The sequence below is a fragment of the Pecten maximus genome, chromosome 6 (genome assembly GCF_902652985.1).
Source record: "Pecten maximus chromosome 6, xPecMax1.1, whole genome shotgun sequence".
NCBI lineage: Eukaryota > Metazoa > Mollusca > Bivalvia > Pectinida > Pectinidae > Pecten > Pecten maximus.
In genome coordinates, this window is record NC_047020.1 from 17,623,743 (window position 1) to 17,645,837 (window position 22,095).

At 36.2% G+C, this 22,095-nt stretch overlaps 1 protein-coding gene across 2 annotated transcripts in view; it reads left to right on the forward strand.

Annotated features, from left to right (window-relative positions):
- Positions 1-5,005: 5,005 nt before the first annotated feature.
- LOC117329114 (glutamate receptor 2-like) overlaps positions 5,006-22,095 on the forward strand; it is a 74,096-nt gene continuing 57,006 nt past the window's right edge. Inside the window, exon 1 of one of the 2 annotated variants that reach the window (XM_033886851.1) lies at positions 5,006-5,447. In XM_033886851.1, coding sequence (XP_033742742.1) covers positions 5,333-5,447 — 115 coding nt within the window. In that variant the 5' untranslated portion in view covers positions 5,006-5,332. The remainder of the gene's footprint in view (positions 5,448-22,095) is intronic. The other variant, XM_033886850.1, reaches the window with a different exon arrangement.

The window sequence follows — 22,095 nt, forward strand, 5'->3', positions numbered from 1 at the left end:
TCATGATCTTATATAAAGAATGTACGGAAGAAACTAACGCTTATGATTACCTTAGGGGCTTTATTTTATTTTTCTGGAGCATACAGTGTAACTAACAAATGCATATTCTGGCCAATCCGTGATTAAAAGCTGTTGTTGCCCTAGTCTAGCATGCTTCGTCAATTTTCGTCTGTATTTACATTAAATGCATTTAATTCTGTCGTTATTAATTAATATTGACATGTGGCGTTATAATTGACATGCTATAAGCTAGCATGCAGGTAACAGATGATTCATGTATTTGTACTACAGGAACTCAGTGATCCAATATTCATAATACTGTCCTCACGAGAACATGTATTAGCACATTGTCGCTTCTATCCGAGTTAAATTTTGACCAATTTATATAAAGACAAAGGTGGCTAGCATTTGTTTATCCTACACGATTTATTCAAACGCCATGCCCCTCTTATTGATTTTATTGTGATGTTTATGTATGTATGCCATTGTTGATACATCGGGACGGTCGGATGTGGTTACACACGTACTTTCCGGATCCTCGACCGGACATAAACAGTTACGGCGTTACCTACCCGACCACGTGAGTTTTTTCCAGGTATTCCGGTTTCCTCCCACACTGAGACCCCTCTCGCGCTGCCAACCGGGCTCACAAAAGTGATTGATATAAGTATGTATAATTTGTTTCCTTATTACTGTAAAGTAGATAAAGTGTGAATTGTTTTATCATTGGTAACAGTATGGGTGTTATTAGTTGTAAACCGATCTCCAAAACGACTCAGGGTTAATAAAAAAGGCACATGCTAATGTCATACCAAATAAGGTCATACGAGTACATTAGTACATACATGTACTAGTGTCCTCCGAGTGGAAATCACTCAATCTGCTGACGGTGAATGGCAGCCTGGTTCCATCTTAATAGGTAGATTCAGTCTTGTTTTTTGGGTTTATTTTTTTTAATCTTATCGGTATCTTTATTTAAATGACATCTTCAACTTCATCAGAATATATGTCATTCGAATAAGGAAAATATGTCTAAATATAATTGTTTTTCGTCATGGACAGATTTTGGCAGACCATATTAACAGCGATAGTACTGGATGGTATGATTTTGCAGAATTTGAATTTTTTTCTTTTCTTTTTTGTTTGTTTTTGTTTTTGTTTTTTTGTTGTTTTTTTGTTTTGTTTTTGTTTCCAATATAACGAGGGGTAAGAAAATATGCTTTATTGTGTAGGACTTGGATGGCTGAAGTACGTGATGGTGAAGCTGATAATTATAAGATGCCACATACCATTTGCAGGGTTTATCGTAAGAACAGTTATACTCGACTTTTATCAATATACGACAGGTGCAAATATTGCTGGAACGACAAACCCAGAATCAACGTGCGATAAACTTCACCAACGACAAACCCAGAATCAACGTGCGATAAACTTTACCAACGACAAACCCAGAATCAACGTGCGATACACTTCACCATCGCCGGTCTACCCCAGTAAATCCTATCCTCATTTAACACCATCTGTGGAAATTCAATATGGGGAAAGGTGCCAAGGAAACACCAATAATTAACAAACAAAGTACAAAATGGATACAGTGAGGAAAGGACCCCCCTTGAAAGGAGACACAGTAGAAAATCCCGATTTTGTATGTAAGATCAACATTTAATAGGATAAAGGGGCCGGAGTTTTGGGTCAGGCACAGGGGTCAACAATTTGTCGTCTCAAACATTATGCATTTGGATACAATAGGCATGTTTTTGAGCGCATTGGAATAGCTATATCCAGATTAACTTCTAATTATGGTGTACATGATTTGGATGGTATGTGATCACTCCACGTAGATATAGCTGGCATATCTATGATGGCGTTAGTTGGATTATATATTATTTGTAACATAAAAGAAAAAAATATCCTAACAGATAACGGACACTTAATGTACAATAAAATACATTTATCTCTGTCTCTAGCTGGCGGTATCTACAATGAAATAGAAAGAAGCATGTTTGTCACAGTTTACATGATCTTACAGTGACTTGTGTTCCATATTATCAAACCAAACAGACACGTCTCACCCTGATGATTTAATAAACGTTTATGTCACCTTTCAATCTGTTAATATTATGTGGCCGTTTTAAGAAAGGTGATTTGTTTTTAAGTGTTTAATGTCCACGAAACAACCCAGATCATATGAGGACGGTTGTCAAGAAGTCACCTATATAAGAAACTAAGGTACTGAAAGACGGAGCAGTGATAAAAAGAAGTAACGATTGAAGATCCCAAGTAATACAATGGGGGCGAGGAGGTCTATTTTTGCTCCTTCAATGTCTCCTAAACAGAAGACACGGGAGAAATCTGCAATCCTCAAGGGCATACACTTATAGTTGTCTTCTACGATCAACACGCAGTTTAGGTACAGCGGGTCAAACCTTTGGGATCTCGAATGTTCGAAGGGAAGAAAAACGAAAGACCACCACTGACGCCACAGAGAGACCCACAATTAGTCGCCTGATGTAGTGAAATATAGCTGGTATATTTGTCCTCTTATCTGGAAGGTGACATAAGAGGAAGTTCTATGATATGTTTTGGTATATCAGTGACTGTTTGGAGAGTTGGTTCTCTTAACGAAATGCAAGATGAGGCCGATATTCGTTATTAGAGTTCACTTGGTATAGGTATAATTAAATAATAATGGCACCAATAACTTTTCCCCATGAGCGAAGTCAGTGGTTTTTAGGACGGTTAGTTGGCGATATATCGAGTAGTACAAAATAGCGTACAACCCGCTTAATTATTATCCGGAGTTCATAAAAGTATTCCGGGAAAAGGATTCTAAAAATAGATTCATTGTTACAATACAAACCAGCTCTCTCTCGCCTTTGATAAAATAAGAGATGTATGGTCTACATTAATAATTTATTTTAGATAACACAGCAATGCGCATAACATTTACAAACGTGTGATATATTTATACTTCTGTGTAGCGTATATTTGATTAAACCGCATTGTAAAGCTGTTTTGTATTTCTAGGATACATCACTAAATCCAAACTAGGCCAAAAGAAATGTCAAAATGGAAAGGTACGGTGAGCCCATAAATGGGAAGGTACAATGAGCCCATAATGGGAAGGTACAATGAGCCCATAATGGGAAGGTATGATGGGTCCATAATTGGAAATTACGTTGAGCTCATAATGGGAAGGTACGGTGAGCCCAAAATGTGAAGGTACAATGAGCCCATAATGGGAAGGTATGATGAGCCCATAATGGGAAGGTACACTGAGCCCATAATGAGAAGGTACAATGAGCCCATAATGGGAAGGGTACAATGAGCCCATAATGGGAAGGTATGATGGATCCATAATGGGAAGGTATGATGGATCCATAATGGGAAGGTACAATGAGCCCATAATGGGAAGGTACACTGAACCCATAATGAGAAGGTATAATGAGCCCATAATGGGAAGGTACAATGAGCCCATAATGGGAAGGTACAATGAGCCCATAATGGGAAGGTACAGTGAATCCATAATGGGAAGGTACAGTGAATCCATAATTGGAAGGTACAATGAGCCCATAATGGGAAGGTACAATGAGCCCATAATGGGAAGGTATGATGGATCCATAATGGGAAGGTACATGATGGATCCATAATGGGAAGGTATGATGGATCCATAATGGGAAGGTATGATGGATCCATAATGGGAAGGTATGATGGAGCCCATAATGGGAAGGTACAATGAGCCCATAATGGGAAGGTACACTGAGCCCATAATGAGAAGGTACAATGAGCCCATAATGGGAAGGTACGATGGGTCCATAATTGGAAATTACGTTGAGCCCATAATGGGAAGTTAGGATAAGCTCATAATGGGAATGTACAATGAGCCCATAATAGGAAGGTATGCTGAGCCAAAAATGTGAAGGTACGGTGAGCCCATAATGGGAAGGTACGATGAGCCCATAATGGGAAGGTACGATGAGCCCATAATGGGAAGGTACGATGAGCCCATAATGCAACATTACAAAAAAAAAATACTTTTATACATTAGACCACAGTAAGGGGAAAGGCTTTGAAACCATAAGTTTATTTATCCGGACTATCTGTTCACTCCGATTATCTCGTAATCGCTAACTGATTTCTGCAGGTGTCACTTCCTGGAATCCTTTGTGCATGTACAGTTCGTGTTTGTTACCGTTAATTACCATAGTCTGCCTCATTCTTAGATGATTATTTACAAATCTCTCAGTCTGGAATCCTGTTGAAGAAGATGTGTGTGTGTCACGTTCATCTATTTCCTGATCTTATCAAATTAACACAATATCCCGATCATCCGTATACAGCAACATTCAAAAGATTCCAATCGATGTTCCATCTCACTTACATTGTACCTGAGGCAAGACGGAAACAATACTCTCACCTGTAGATAGTTCGTATTGATAAACAGAATGCGTGTGGAACTATTTTTAAGGAAAGATTGATCGGAAGGCTTGGAGTAAATATATGTGCGAAATTATTCGTTTCGAATTTCAGCTTGAAAGGAAAACCGAGGTAGGTCTTGATAAAATCTACATAACATATGACGTATAATTCACAGACTTTATTTTAATATGCAAAATACCGACCAGAATTTGTCAAAACAATGGTCAATGTTCCAGAGCGCCCTGTTATGTTCAAGATATTCCGATTTCTTCAACAATTTACATATTAAATTGTATAAGCCTGCAGCAATCATTAGCATATATTAACATGAATATATATAATCTACTGTAGCATTATATTGTCATTATATTTGTATATGTCAATGTGTATATATAGTATATATGTAACTTCCACGTTCCACCATTACTGTAATAAGAATATCAGAGAGAACGTTCCAATGGAGTCAATACGAGATTGTTAATTTGCCTTATATAGATATTAGCCCGTCCCATTTGTAATGGTCGTGTTGTGAAATGGACGTGCATGACTTATACTAATGTTTTAATAGCTTGAAACAATTATCGACCACTTCACTCCTCTATCATCCATCCGACTCTCGTCCCAGTCCATCCAGCTTCAGCAACTGCGCGCGTGTACGACACTAAGGCCGTGCGAACAGCAGCTAGCTCTGTACGATAGGCTTCATCGCAACATGGAGAGTTACGAGCCTGTTACGTACTACACTTTAGCTGACACTCTCAAGCCGAGGATATAAGCAAGTAGGAGTTCTAGCACCCCGGGACCCGGGCCAGATGGGGGACCACACCATCATAAAGTGATGTTCTGACAGAGACATCAATGACTCAGTTACTTTGTGCCTTGTGTTATAAAAAAGTGTAATAATACAGAAAATATGGATAACAATATATTAACTATTAGACGGGTAGGCTTAGTTATAAGTATACTAGCCTTCCAACTCTATCTGGTAGTACCTGAAACAGATAAACACAACTTCATCCTAAACGCAGGTAAGTCTTTACACACACTCATATAGATAATTTACCTGTGTAGTATCCAACAGGTATACAATTCGTGTAAATGATCCTTAAATTATTTCTATGTAGCATGTGTTCCACATCGATTTATGATTTTATGGTGTAAGGTTTTGTTTTGTTGTGTTTTTTTTTTACTACTTTGTTTCAAATTCTAAATGAAAATAAGGTAATTACAATTTTTGAACTACGTACTGAGAGTGGAAGTGAAGCCATTCCAGAGATTTATGATGGTAGTGGAATGGAAGTCCATTAAGCTGTGTCGTACATACACATAGTAGATAGATGCGTGTAGAATCCTATAAAATATTAACCATGTTCTCGTTGTTTGATCTCAGTTGTTATGATGTGTGGATTCCACGTCAATGTATCAGTACGTGATGTTATATCTCTGATGTACCATGTGATTGTATATCTCTGACCATGTCGACAGCATGGAGTACCAGGTGATTGTATATCTCTGACCATGTCGACAGCATGGGGTACCAACCAAGATTAGAGTGTAGATACACTGATATCGTATATATAACGTACGTCATGGAGCATATCAATGTTTGATTCCTATATAACAATGTAACAGTACTGTTATGTATAACTATGTTACAGTCATAGTTCATCGGGAAGACAAATAAACCAAAAAAATTCTTCGTCGGTACAGGTGTAAATATATGGGTCAGGGGCCACACTGATGATCTATACCTTTACAAAATGGATAGTGTATATGTAATGATGATAAATTATCAATAACATTTACCTACAGGTAAAACATTGAAATACATATTAACTACAAATGTACACATACACTGTACAATGGAATATCATGGAATGAAAAGTAGACACTTTTACAAGGAACTCGTCCTATCATGGAATACAAAATCATCTACATTACAAGTGAAACATATATAATCCTATATAGTCAAAGTGTAAAATCTGGGAATACAAATTTTCAATGTTTATAGATCAAAACATTTCATCACAGGAAAGATGGAATTATCCAAACCTCCACATAAAACCAACATACATTGGGATACAGTGGGTCATTATAATGTCAAAATATTTACCCAAAGGATAGAATCATCCACACCTTAACAGGTAAGAGTATTTCAGCGTGGAACACAAATTATCTACATTTGCAAATTACACACGATATCAGGGGATTCCAATTTTCTTAACATTTATGACAAATTATCACACCTTTACACGTAAACCATTACATCATGGAATAAAAATTATCACACCTTTACAGGTAAACCATTACATCATGGAATAAAAATTATCACACTTTTACACGTAAACTATTACATCATGGAATAAAAATTATCACACCTTTACAGGTAAACCATTACATCATGGAATAAAAATTATCACACTTTTACACGTAAACTATTACATCATGGAATAAAAATTATCACACCTTTACAGGTAAACCATTACATCATGGAATAAAAATTATCACACCTTTACAGGTAAACCATTACATCATGGAATAAAAATTATCACACCTTTACAGGTAAACCATTACATCATGGAATAAAAATTATCACACTTTTACACGTAAACTATTACATCATAGAATACCAATTACCACATCTTACAGGTAAATTATTACATCATCTTATACAAATTATCACACCTTTACAGGTAAACAATTACATCATGGACTACAAATTATCACACCTTTACAGGTAAACAATTACATCATAGAATACCAATTACCACACCTTACAGGTAAATTATTACATCATGTTATACAAATTATCACACCTTTACAGGTAAACAATTACATCATGGGATACAAATTATCTGCACCTTACAGGTAAATCATTACATCATTGGTAAAACATACCCTGGTCATCATAGTGTACCGTCTATATGATGACTGTACTTTAGAAGAACAACATAAGTCTAAAAACTGCCCATAAATTACCTGCCATGCAAGAAAAAACAACAGACAGTCGAATTGTCCAAAGGACTACAAATGACTCCCAAGTACAGAGTGAAACAGCAGAAGCAGGAAATGAAACACTAATTCTAAGGAAGAAAACTCATCTGACATTTGATGTAAAATCGCAAACGGAACTAAACTCTTCAACGACGCACTCACAAATGGAAAACAATGCCATTAACAAATTACTATCACAAAAAAGATAGTACTGAAGCAACAAACAAAACATTCATCATGACTCGTAACATTATACTCAAATTGGTCACACAAACAAAACAACTAGTGATATAACTTAGTTACAACAGTAATATGCAACAACCCAACACAAGAGTTAAACATAATGCAAATCTCAAATATTACAATTCGTATATATAACTACCATTAGTCGCAATATACAAATACCACGTCTTCACTACCAAAGGGGAGACAACACCTGCCACAGATAATATATTAACATGCTAGATACATCAGATACAAGATTCATGGATTCGACAGCTCTATATACAAAGTACGTATTCTAAACTAGTACAGTTAGTTTTGTCTACAAATAACCGAGAAGTTCTGGCTACTTACAATTTGCTCCCATTTCGAGCCTAATGAGGTTAATATCACATATGTGTAGCTACGTGTGTGCGTGTTTACAAATGGTTCTTGCCCTAATGACTGTTTACATACCATCAATATGCTCTCATTGACTTGGCACCTGTTAGAAATAAAACTACAGGTCGTCCTACCCTAACATCCGTTAGTAGCCATAGGTTACTTGCTACTCAAGATGTTCGCAAGAATGAACAGATCTTATCTTATAATTCAAATGTATTCCCCTTTGCCAATCGATTAAAATATGCTGTTTTATTTACTTGTAACCAAAGGTTCAGATCATTAGAGGGCAAAGATACCGAGAAGAAGAATATATTGCCAGCTTGTAGCGGTGTAACAGAAACCATGAATTTTTTTTTTTTTTAAATTAAATCTAACTAAAAGTTTGTGTCAAGCAGCAGATAATTGTATCCTACTCTGGAATAGTCTAGATATTTGCCATCATCTTTGATGATAACGCATTTGCTACTCAAAAGTATATGGCCGTTTTAATGGGGCAATAGAACCAAATATTGTTTTGAACTCGGCTACATGACATATGGCGTCACATCCACCCATGTTCATCAGCTGTTAGATATATTCTGATGAAATCAGCTCTTGTTATCTGTGAATGTCAGTGTATGCAAAAGAAATGTGCTTCAACGTATAGAAATATCTCTCAGCACAGCAAGAACATTTAACCTAAGATTGATCGTAATAAACCCCACTTATTTCCCCTGAACCCGTATAATGTTGTTCTTCTGTAAAGATGCTAAATCATATTTAACATATAATTGTCTGCATATATATAAGTAATCCCAATGGTTGGCTAATATAAATCTCCGATAGGTGTTGAGTGGTACGTTCTAGAAAATGTCATAAGGATTTCTCTGAAGACAAAATGTTTTTTGTTAGCGATATATTCTAGAACGTTGGTAGACCGAGCATATTTCAAGTAATCGTACGTTTTGTTGTTCCGTTGTGACAAAATATTTTGGTAAAAGCTGTAAATCTTGAGGAAAGTCTAAGATCATCATTAACCAGCCTACTTGAACTTTTTTATTGGTGCTCAAAGGTGGAAAATGATTGTCATTTCTCAGGTATGGAAAATATCAACTTTCGTCATGTTAAATTCCCCCCTTTAGAGGTTTCCTTAAATGTTAAAAATCTCCCGAAGGTGAACAGGAAAATATCTTGAACATCCTTCAATCAGCAATGCAATGCTAATTAAGTCAATGATTACCATTTATAATTTTAATCCCCTTTTTGTAACATCAATCATCGTAATTAACGAGGTACATGTATATGTAAAAGCTATCGTAAAACATATAGAACAACCTTTCTACCATAATTTCGAGAATGATAACAAATCCTTCAAACAAATTATTTAAATACCCTTGATGGTGGTCGGGTGGCACAGTAGTAACATACATGTACCTACCTTTAATCTAGGAGGTCATGGTTCGATTTCCGATCGGACGTGAAAAGGTATGGTGTCACCTGGGTTTTCTCCGAGTACACCTCACGCGCTTACATCCGGGTCAAAAAGGTGAGGTTATTTTAAGTTGATGTACATGTAGCTTGTTCCACAGCAACTAAATTTTAAATTGTTCGTACTCATAGTAACAAATAGTGATCATCCTTGACAGACCTGCTTTATTTTACCAGAAGGTTGATTTAATCAAGAGGTTAACAGAGTAGGTAGCAATGTCCTTCTTTTAGATGTACAACTGATTCAGTTTTTATTATTTTTTTTCTAAATGATAAATACTTTTGTATACAATGTCGACATATAAACATTAAATAACTACATGTCATTACATGCTGTTTAACATAGCCGTTTATTTTGGCTTTTTCTTCCAACCTAAACAATACGGACAACTTGATTGATACAATATCCCTATAGGTAATTTCCCTATGTCCTTTTCTCCCTAACATGCGGTATTTATCAGTATTGTTAGCAATATCACAGTTCCGTGTTGTCAATACCATCTCTCATTTTGAGCACGTTACATTAACTTAGAAGTACATGACATTGTCGTCGATTCCTGAACAATGTATGTTACCGCGATTTAAATCTATATTTTGATCATGATATGTTTTCGGTCACCTCCTAGGAATCAAATCTTTAGGCCGTTAGCATCGCTGACGAGTTCGGGAAGGACATAAAAAGATGTATAATTTTGGCTACACTGTATCTAATTCCAACGTTGAATTGAAAGGTGCTAATATTGTGTGTGCTTTTTGTTCGTTATATCGCTCTATCAATTTCCGTTTAGAAAAAGGGTTTATTTTTTATCAGCATTTTAGTTTTCTTTGAGTACAACAAAATAAATGAGATCTTTACTTTAATGGTAAATTAATGATTTTTTTTGTTATGATTATAAATCAAAGAGAAATGTAAGTGTGTCCAAATAATGTAGTGTTCTTTGTCGGGATCAATGAGGGCTAAGGATCACACATATAATTCGCTCTCCATATTAATAAGGTTTTGGGACATTCCTCTACATACAATGTGGATTATAAAAGTGCCCAGCTTTGGCGTTATCAGTACTTTCTGTTCTTGAATGTCGTTCGCTGTGAAAACAAAATAAACCTACAGTATATTGATTTCTAAGATCTGATAGCTTCTTAGGAGTACACTAATATCCAAACAAAATGTGAATTTAGAGTTAAAACTGTATATAGTAACTCATTAGGAAACGGTAAGTACATTTCAGCCTCATTTATTTCGCAATTGAAATAATGCCATAAGTTTTATTATCCCATTTATTTTCAACATAGCCTAAACGTACCAAAGGCATATTATAGAAATATATCATCAATGTTTATAGTTTTACTGCCATACCGAAGTTTTCTTATAAAAGTTAAATCAATGCTTATACATTTCAGATTTTTGTTCTTCGAATGTTTTTAATTGAATTGAAACTTAAAGAAAAGAATACTTTAGTTTATTTCGATATAAATGTCATCGGTGTTATTGTAAATGTCAACATAATACAGTCGTTTCTTGAGAAATATCACAACATTTTATCAATAGAATATATGATTAACTTGCCGAAAAACGACTCACCTGACTATCTGTTACAAGATACGTGTTGTATGAGTATACGTTTTCATTTACAAGGTAGTCGTTTTAAATGGGTCGCTGACGTCAAACTAGTTGAAATTGGAGTTGGTTTGCTAACATTAATATTTAATGAGTATAGAACATAATCAGGTTTGATATTATCAATAGTGGTTCATGTATTGGTACCCATGCTATATTCAAGAGACATGTATTCTGAGAGCATATGATGTACATGTTGTGCCATCACAAGAGTGCCAACCACTTCCAGCCAATCTACGCTATTGTCTAATCAAAACAGAAAATATTTGCAGTGGAATATAGATTGGCCTGGAATGTCGCCCCACCACCCCACCGGCATTTTTTGTTTTAAATGAATATTTGAGCTTTACTTGCGGCGTCATTCTTCATGTAAGCATGCGAGCAACGACAAACTACATCACAAATTAAAAATAAATCGCGGAGAAAGATGGTGTTATTCAAATGCATGTGTAGGTCAGGGAGACGGACCAAAGAAAAATAGTTGTTTATCTGTTTTCGTACTTGCTAAATGTTTTATGTTGAACCTAATGGAAATATATTCTGACCAGTACATATGCACTCAGTGATTGTTTCATATCGGGTAAACTTATTGATAAATGTACAAAGGCATAAATGAATTTCCAATGCGTCTGTAGTTGGTGTTGTGGGACTCAACATAACATTTTTATGCCTACGGCAGGTGGTAGGTAAAGCCGTTATTTTTTATTGGACTATGTGACACGGCGGAGGGTTGATTACCCATACCGCAGCGTCACGAGTCTTAGTGCGTATGATGTAGATTATGTTAATAGTTTGTATAATGCATTACGTATGAAAAATGGACCAAATACAATAAAAATAAGATTTAACGCATAAGAGTTGAATGTTAAGGGTCTTTTATAAACAAACGCCTAGAATGATTACAATATAACAAACAATATGTCATATCTTTCGGCTATTTTCTTTAATTCCCATAGACAATAATCCATTTAGAGATCCATACGGCATGGAAAAGGCTACATCGTCTATCATTTACACATTGGTCATGTCATCAATTGCATAGCGGGCCACTGTTTCCCTGCCGAATACATATTAATATTCCTTTGGTCATTATAGACAAATTAATGTTTAGACTTTTGCAGTGCTTTTAATGTATTTTTACTGTCTATTTGGGGATTAATGTCTATGAAAAGTTACACAGTGTCAACAAAGACATTTAGAAGAAGAAGAAAGTCGGTCGAAATAACAGAAACGATAGAATCCCAAATTAAGTCGCCTCCTACTATCATGCCATTGGGGAGTGCAGACCAATTTCATTTATCTCTTACTGTTCAGCAGACGAAACAGAAGACACAAGCAGACTCAGCGTGGGAGAGGAAAGGGGGGCCATTTTAAGTCATCTTTAACTACAATATTCTGCCCTACATGTCCCCAACAAATAGTCACCACCTAAGACATTCATCAAGTATAAACTGAATGCCGATGACAAGTTGCATTTTCTTTACACACTCTCTTGCCGCCCTATCAAGACGGAATTTCAACAAAATGCTGACAATTTTGATGACTGTCTATTTGCAAAATTAAATGAGATTTTTTTTAATTGAAATTAAGGTTCTTATTCAGCTTATGTGGTATGTAGCAAGTATGTATTCAAAGTGGTTGGCTTACTTGGCCTACGTTGAAATATTACTCCACATGTTTCATGTAGTCATTCATGTGAATTGAAATGATACGATAAACAGTTTTTTTTATATATGGACGAAGTGTTGAAGTGTCCTTTCTCGCTATAATTGTCGACAAACAAAATGATACCAACGATATCCGTATAGAACAATGCTGAAATTTGTTTATATTGGCCCCTTTGGCCACCTTCTTCTCGCGAAAACAAATCAAAATTAAAAAGCAGTAATTACCATATATGAAAAGGTTGAACACAAAATAATAAAACAATGTTTTATCAGTATGTAAAGATTGCGTCCCACATGAATCAAATATACGACTTGTTATCACCCTGCAGTTACAGGTCACAGAGTGAGATACTGTTATCGGCAGTGACGCAACGCTGACATTAAAGCCACATACTCCCAAACAACCTAAAATTCTAGTTGCACACACGTATTAATAGCAATCCAAGATGCTCATTCACGCTCTCCTAACATTAAAATGACCACTGGCCTGGACGCTTGACCGGGGGATTCCTTGAGACATCAGTGTATGAAAATAACTCTTCGCATTAATATTTATCGCGAGAGCCGAGAATGAGGCTATAACAACGTGCATTGCACATAACTACACACATGGTCGTTGTTTACATATCGCGCATACGTGAACTTTACCTAATAATGCTTTCATTTGCACATATTAACAGAATATTCGCGTAATAACTGACAAAATAAACAAACAGTTTACGTTTAAATACTTAATTTTAAAATGTAGCAATATGCATACAACAAAACCTCGATACAATTTTAGATCGGTGAAGTTGACAATGTTCAAAAGCTAACCAGCAATCCAATAGACGTCCGGCAAAATCGGAATTCAAGTCTATTCCCTTTTCTTCTCTCGATAAGTTCCGACGAATTATTATTTTCTTTTGTAAGGAAATACTCGGGTTTTGCCGATTCCACTCACCTTTGCCTTTTTTTGGCAGGATCTGTCTGCGTTTTTGCAGGTTCACGCTTTCGGCGTTCCGCCATTATGTGTGGACTGTAAAACCTGCTGTTGCATTGTGGGACTAATTTTCAGATAAAATTGTTCCGGCAGCCACAGATACATGTATTATTTTTGGGAATTCCCCGTATACTTTCATAAATACACATTTTCTTTCAGTTTCTGATTCACGATAATCTGTTAGGTATATATCAAGTCCGAAAACTGTAAAATGCTCAAAATGTAAACATTGATAGATGTTTTTTTGGGAGTGTGTGGCTTCAACCTAACACATAAACAAGCTCTTGTGATGTTTTCAGGAAGTGACGTTTAATGGATATTTACGAAACTAAAAGACTATTCACATGATAACGTATCGTTAAGTAAATAAAGTTGTGTATCTTAAACACATTGGACACAACACAATTTCAGATCATTCAACTATTCCATTGTTCCAATCATCTGACTCTAAGCTTAGGATGTTTATCACTCTAGAGAAGATAAAAATACAAAAATACTTCGCTATAACTGTACTCTTATTGTACCTTTCAACGTAATTACATTAGTTTCTGAAAGGAAAACACATCCATGTAGCTTGCATTATCAAACCCGCAGTATCCAGTTTACGTAAACCATTGTATAGTACACAAGAGAATCATACGAAACTAAAACGTTATTTCAACTCCTACGCATTTAGTGCGAGGGCATATACGAAACTAACTGGAGCGCTGATTCAAATGAACTATCGCTAACGCATCACACGACAATCGAAAATAACTCATCAGAATGAAAGACAGGAAGCGACAGTTTAACGGACATTGATAGAGACACTCGCTTCCTCCCGTCCAAAGTACATAAGGACTTATATGGACGCCAAACTCGATGTGATATTATACCGAATGTCTTTCTAGAAGCTTTATTTACATACGCTAAACTAGAGTTGACAGCATGCAATTTTCGGAACGATTCCTCTTACATCCAAGCCTGCCTCTTTTACAAGCAAGTAAATGCAAATATCTGAAGGGTGTTAACGAAAGCGTTAATGACTAAATGTAATAACCAACTTGATTCGTATAGGCGTGTACAATGCTTAAGATGACAACACAAGATTGGGAAAGTCAATCGATTGGAAACCTGCACCTTGTATACTGACATTATGAAGACGAACATGGAAATACTGTTTTGGCGATTCGGTTATAAACACTCTAAATATTATTTCTTCTATTTATTACATTACAGTTCAAGTAGTAATGAGATTCAAATGCGAATGTTTTGTAAATATTTTAACGAATAGAAAATAAGCATTTAGGTTTTCTTCACCTTAGAGAATTCGAAATCAGCTATAATTATCAATAATTAAAACAATGTATATATATATATATCGTTCAGAAAATTAAAAAGGGACCTATGAAAATTCCAAATATCATAAGAAAAATATTCATATACATGTATTTACTCTCCATAACGACAGAGCAAACATAACAATTAACTAATAAATCACACAGTTGCAGCGTGAAACAGCTGTTAACTGGTCTGTAGGCATTTGCTCTTAAATGGATTTCATGAACGTGTATTGTATGTACTAAGTGCGATTACAATGACACCACTTACATACATTTCATGTGATACTGTTCAAATAGAAGTGTATCATACACCTCGGATATGTCCAGCATGTAAAACGTGAACAGTATACCTACTGCCGTCACAGCTTGATTCGTGAAAGGCTTAAAAACTTAAAACTTAATTTGGGATATTATCTTTTCTCTAAGCATCTTTCCACCTTGACACTGTCTCACTATTGGCATTTAGTTGAGCGTTCGTTCCTTTGAGTCAGATTTTAGTTTTGTTCCCTAGCCGGAAACTAACATTCAATCAAATGGGTAGACGCTATCCATGTTGAACATTTTAGGAGTAAGACGACTGATTCGTCCCTTGTAAGTATAATGTGATAGAGGTATGGTGTCCTGCTGACGGCCTTGGACATTATACAGTGAGATAGCACTGTAAAGACGCCATCGGTTCCACACTAACACAAAGAGCCCATCACGAGCTTACCGCAGCCCCTAAAAGGCCATACCAATTGATGACCAAAACTATAAAGATCCAGACCCTTGCCTATCAGCACTATGAGGTTTATCATGCAAACTGTCATGTTATATCCATGATTAAAAATTCATTTCTGAAAATGTTCCGTTTTCCAAAATGTCTGCTGGGAAACAAACTAAATATCCAAGTAGTTTGCTGACATGGTTTATTGTGGAAAGTGTTGTATTTCATGGTTTTCATGATTATAACAAATCTATAAAACAAGGATTTGAGTTCTACCCAAACTATAGATTTGCATGAAGGTCATTGATAAAGGAAGCGTATGTGTCTTCTGTTTGATTGATTATACACGCCATACAAATAATTATCAAAAAGACCAGTTGGGTGGTGATGAATAAACCACACGTCATATCACATACAATTTGGTTTGTTTTTGTTTAACGTCCTATTAACAGCCAGGGTCATTTAAGGACGTGCCAGGTTTTGGAGGTGGAGGAAAGCCGGAGTACCCGGAGAAAAACCACCGGCCTACAGTCAGTACCTGGCAACTGCCCCACGTAGGTTTCGAACTCGCAACCCAGAGGTGGCGGGCTAGTGATAAAGTGTCGGGACACCTTAACCACTCGGCCACCGCGGCCCCTCTATATCACATACAACCGAACACGTCTGTTGCAAGGTTATCATAATCAACCAGAATCAAACACGTCTGTTGTAAGGTTATTATAATCAACCAGTATCAAACATGTCTGTTGTAAGGTTATTATAATCAACCAGTATCAAACATGTCTGTTGTAAGGTTATCATAATCAACCAGTATCAAACAGTCTGTCTTAAGGTTATTATAATCAACCAGTATCAAACACGTCTGTCGTAAGGTTATTATAATCAACCAGTATCAAACACGTCTGTCGTAAGGTTATTATAATCAACCAGGATCAAACACGTCTGTTGTAAGGTTATTATAATCAACCAGTATCAAACATGTCTGTCGTCAGGTTATTATAATCAACCAGTATCAAACATGTCTGTCTTAAGGTTATTATAATCAACCAGTATCAAACACGTCTGTTGTAAGTTTATTATAATCAACCAGTATCAAACATGTCTGTTGTAAGGTTATTATAATCAACCAGTATCAAACAGTCTGTTGTAAGTTTATTATAATCAACCAGTATCAAACATGTCTGTTGTAAGGTTATCATAATCAACCAGTATCAAACTCACAGTCGTAAGTTTATTATAATCAACCAAATCAAACACGTCATCAAAAGTTATCAAATCCAATTTTTTCGACAGGTTTTTACAGCGATATACTTTATAGTCAGGTTTCTTGAATGTATTTATTGGAAACATGTTATGACATATATTAAGGGTCATCTATATAGCAGAATAATGTTGAATTTCAAACTCGAATAAATACCTAAAGATTTGCACAAAAAATGTCATGTAATATACCAAAATGTTTTTTTGGATATGTAGCTTGTTACAATCACCAATAATTTGCTATAGATGCTACCAGTTTCTTCTATAGAGTAACTTTGTGGTAAGATGTAGCATGGAATAATTCGAAGTCACGCAAATGACCAAACATGAAAAACAGCCAAGCTGTTATGTTCACAAGTGTCTATAGCACAGGGTAGGAGCATTTTTTTGACCGGATTTTACTGTATGTACGTATAAACACTTATTTTGTTTTGACCTTGAAATGCAAATGGCGGCTGTGAATAATATTACACAAATAAGGCTTAAAGGACGCATTTCAGTTAATAACAATACTCCTATATCGTACATTTAACACATCTCATCATAGTAAGAAGAACATTTTAAAGTCAATATTTAAACCGGTAAGTTTGCAGCCTTTTTCAGAAATAGGCATATTTTACCCCAAACTCAACGGTTGAACATTTTTTCATAAAAGCAGTCTTCTTGCCACTTCAAGAATTCTTTATATTGTCTAATAAGAGCATTTTTGATGTTTTAAATACCTCATTATATGCCGTATTTGTGTGATATCATTCACGACCGCCATTTGCAATTCAAGGTCAAAATAAAAACAGCGTTTATACATATAATAACGTCAAAGCTGGTCAAACCAATGCTCCTATTTTGTGCTTTAGACACTTGTGAGCAAAACGACATGGCAAGTTTGTGTAATATATGGGATACAAATGAGTTAATTATGTCCCCCTGAAACATGCATTTTTCTTACGTTTTGTTGAAATTTACAAACAGCTTAACAAATTACATGTCAACAGCAAGTCCCACGGTTTGTAATGATACATACTAAAAGTTCATCCTGTTACTTCTGTGACATTGCACCATAATAGGGATTTATAGGCCTGTAAAATATCAATGTTTTGACTGGATTTGCTGTTTAGATGCCCCTTAAGTAAAGTGAAAAATAAGTTTTATTTCACCGTCAGAAATGCATTTTATGAAGCAATTCTGGTCACAACGATTCTGGTTCTCTGAATCTCTTATGGAGTAAGTCAAACGTTTAGGTCACTCTGGGTCGTTACCTGAATCTCGTGTTATGTTGCTTATGAATCCTGGTATAATAGTGATATCGATAAACAGAGAGAGGGCGTGTATGGAACGTTAAACGTTACAATAAACACAAAATTAATCGTGGCATAGGATGTTTATAAGGTCACGTATCCTATAAACAAAACATAGTCAGGGGAAACACCGCTAGTCATTTTATCATCGAGGATGTGTAAAGAAAGATCTGTCTGGTAGAACCCAAGATCTATTTATTTATCTTCTATTTCTCACAGTGAAGGGATTATGACTCCTACCATGTTAATATATATGTATATTCTGTAAACTGCCTGATATTGTATACATACAAAGTCCAGTACCGATGAAAATGTTATCATCACTACTGACCCCTCATATCAGAGCTTGCACTGACTACTAGCCGCTACGGTGTTTGCAAATGTAAACGGTTGCCTAGATGATATTATTATTAAACGGCTCATATTTATGAGGGTATTGTGCTAATGATAAAAATCGAAAACACTAAATATACATTTGGCCAACATTTCCAATGTATTCAGTCGTTCTATAGGCCCCGATATTTAAAGCTACATTGCGATATACGTGTCTGGTGTAACGTTTCGTATGGCCATACATTACAATAACAATATGAACCGCCTGGGTCTCCATCAAAGACATATCGAAATCCCCATGTTGAGTTGTAACATATTTTGTCCCTGCATATGTCTGCTAACAGTGCCAAATATTTGTGATTTGCGAACATGGGAGTTCAGCAAGGGAGTAAAACGAAAGAGAAGTTGTTACGATTCTCCCGAGAATCAACCGGCGAAATACTCTAAGTAATGCCATACTATTATTCAATATGCTGTCTGTTGGATCGAGATGTATGTGTTGCAATGATTAACGCCCAAAATAGACTCGCATACAACCATACCGTAATCGACCTTAGTGTTTTACAATGATTTGATTATGGACAAATGGTACATATTGAGAGCTACTTGCTGCAAACCAAGCGATATATATCGAGTGTTCGGTTTCAGGCCAAATTTTTGTAAAAATATGGTATGTGTGGTTCAGCGCACATGAAAATGTCCAATATATTGTACAGAAATGACGTCAAATTAGATGATATGCCCAAACAATAGTCAAACATAATGTAGTTTATTCACGAAATGTCAAATACCGACATTCATTGACTGTGGCATTGATGGGGTATCTCGTGAACAAAACCACAGTTGCAGATATCCGTGCTTGTAAATGATATTTATTATTGATGGATATTCATGGCGAGGGTTTGTAATAAAAAATCAAGTGTGCAGTGCATGCCTTTTGTAAAAAGAATCCATGTACCAGTGATAATCAATGGAACCAGATATGACGACTATTGGTAAATTTTGATTCGTGACATTTACTCAGTTTTATCAATTACGTCTTTTCAGCTCAGCGAGACGCTCAACACTTGCATATTTATTCAAATATTTATATTTAAAACTAATTTTGTATCTTCATATTGACCAGGATAAGTGTTTGATCGCGGAATAAGAGTACCGCACCGTACAATAAAAAAAGCAAAGCATACCTCTTAGCTTCGTGATATTCGTGGCTGGTAAACTTTAAGAAAGTGGCGTGTTGCAATGTAGAAAAGGAGGTAAAAGTTTTATTTAAAGTCAATCATTATTTTACAACAATACCCTAAACAACTTTTCTACTACAATAAGTGGGTGTTATTCAATTCTAAAAGCATGAAATAATTATTACAACTGTTGAATACCATTCAGTTTATACCCCACTTGGAATAAACTCTTAAGGCGTTTGGATTGATTGACACTGTGACCTTTGACCGGGACAATTGTTTAAGCACAAGAAGTTGTTCCCAGTTGTTTTTTGACATACATGTATTACTAAGAATATATACTGAAACGAAAAAGAAACGCAACATGGAAAATTGTGATTAATTTTGTATTAAATATACATATCTGTATAAAAATCGCGGAAATAAACATGCACCCTGCCTAACACCCATACCAATCTTCAAAATCACCCAAGTGTGACTAGAGACCTATGCACTTCCGGCGCGGTAAAAACATCAAAAACCGTGCCTGTACAAACATATGCGTTCTTTTTTCATTCAAACCAGTATCAATTCATCACTAACATTGAGCCACATCATCGCCAATACTTTTGCAAACAATAATTCCTTTTACAATTATGCCACGGTTATCAAAGGTTGATAGAGGACGTGCTATAGCGATGCTTCTGGCAGGGAACACGCAACTTCACGTCGCTCGACAATTCAGAGTTCACAAATCGACTATTAGTCGATTAGTTTCACGTCTTAACGCAACAGGAAGAGTCGATGACCAGCCGAGATCAGGACGTCCACGCGTAACGTCGCGACGTCAAGACCGGGTTCTTAGGTTGGCACACCTGCGTAACAGGAGATTAACGGCCGCTGAAACGGCAAGGAATACGATTGGTTATCATAACCGTCGAATTCATCCCCAAACAGTGATCAACAGACTGCGTGAGGCTAATTTGCGTGCAAGGCGACAGTACGTTGGTTTACCACTAACACCGCAACGTCGAGCACGTCGTATGCAATGGGCAACGGCACATATGCCCAGACGTTTTCCTATGAGACGTTGGAGGTCTATGCTCTTCACCGATGAATCTCGATTCACGTTATTTCGAGCAGATGGCCGTCAACGTGTGTACCGGCGTCGAGGCGAACGTTTTGCTGACGCCTGTGTTTTGGAACACGACCGATTTGGGGGTGGATCAGTTATGGTTTGGGCGGGAATCTCCCATGGTTTGAAGACGCCTTTGGTGATAGTCAATGGGAATTTAACGGCCGTACGCTATCGGGATGAGATCCTTAGGCCCCATGTTGTGCCGTTTGTTAGGCAGCATCATCTAACCTTTCAGCAAGATAACGCGAGACCACACGTTGCAAGAGTCTGTAGAGACTTTCTTGCGACACAGAACATTGTTCCTATAGATTGGCCTCCATATAGCCCCGACCTGTCCCCAATCGAGCATTTGTGGGATGAATTAGACAGAAGAATTCGAAATCGCCGTAACCCCCCAAATACCCTCCCTCAGTTAGCAAATGCACTCGTCCAAGAATGGAATAACATTCCAATACGGAAAGTCAATGCCCTGATGAACTCAATGCAACAAAGAATTAGAGATGTGATAACTGTTCGAGGAGGACACACACGATATTAGGGCACGGTTTCAAAACTGCTGCCATTTCAACTTGGATTCACGTAGGGTACTACCAATCATGACCTTCTAGCAAAGTGACCTGTTCTTAAAAATCTCTAAACATTTAAAGGATGTTACATCAATATTCAATATTAACTATTACATATGAAATTTAAACATAATGCTCACAAGTATTATTTTATTAAACCTACAATTTGAAGTTGCGTTTCTTTTTCGTTTCAGTATATATACATTTCTATTAATGTATTGCTTGAAAATAATAAACGTGCGTATTATTTCTTCTGGTTAGTAATCATTTCCGAAATTGTCAGTTTTGCATACTAATTAGCGGTATATTTTTTATGGTCATATCCTAATACGTCATCCGATATTGTGAAGAAAACACGTTGTCACAAATCAGGTTTCACTTTTCTATTGTGGTAGAATCATGTCACACAAACTCGTGGATGTTGTATATGGTACTTATTTCACTTGCGTTAGTTATTTTCTCAAAGTTGCAAAAACATTCGCTAAAGCTCGTGTTTTTTTGTAACCTTTGAAAAATAACTAACTCGAGTGAAAGGAATGCCATATACAACGACCATTTGTTG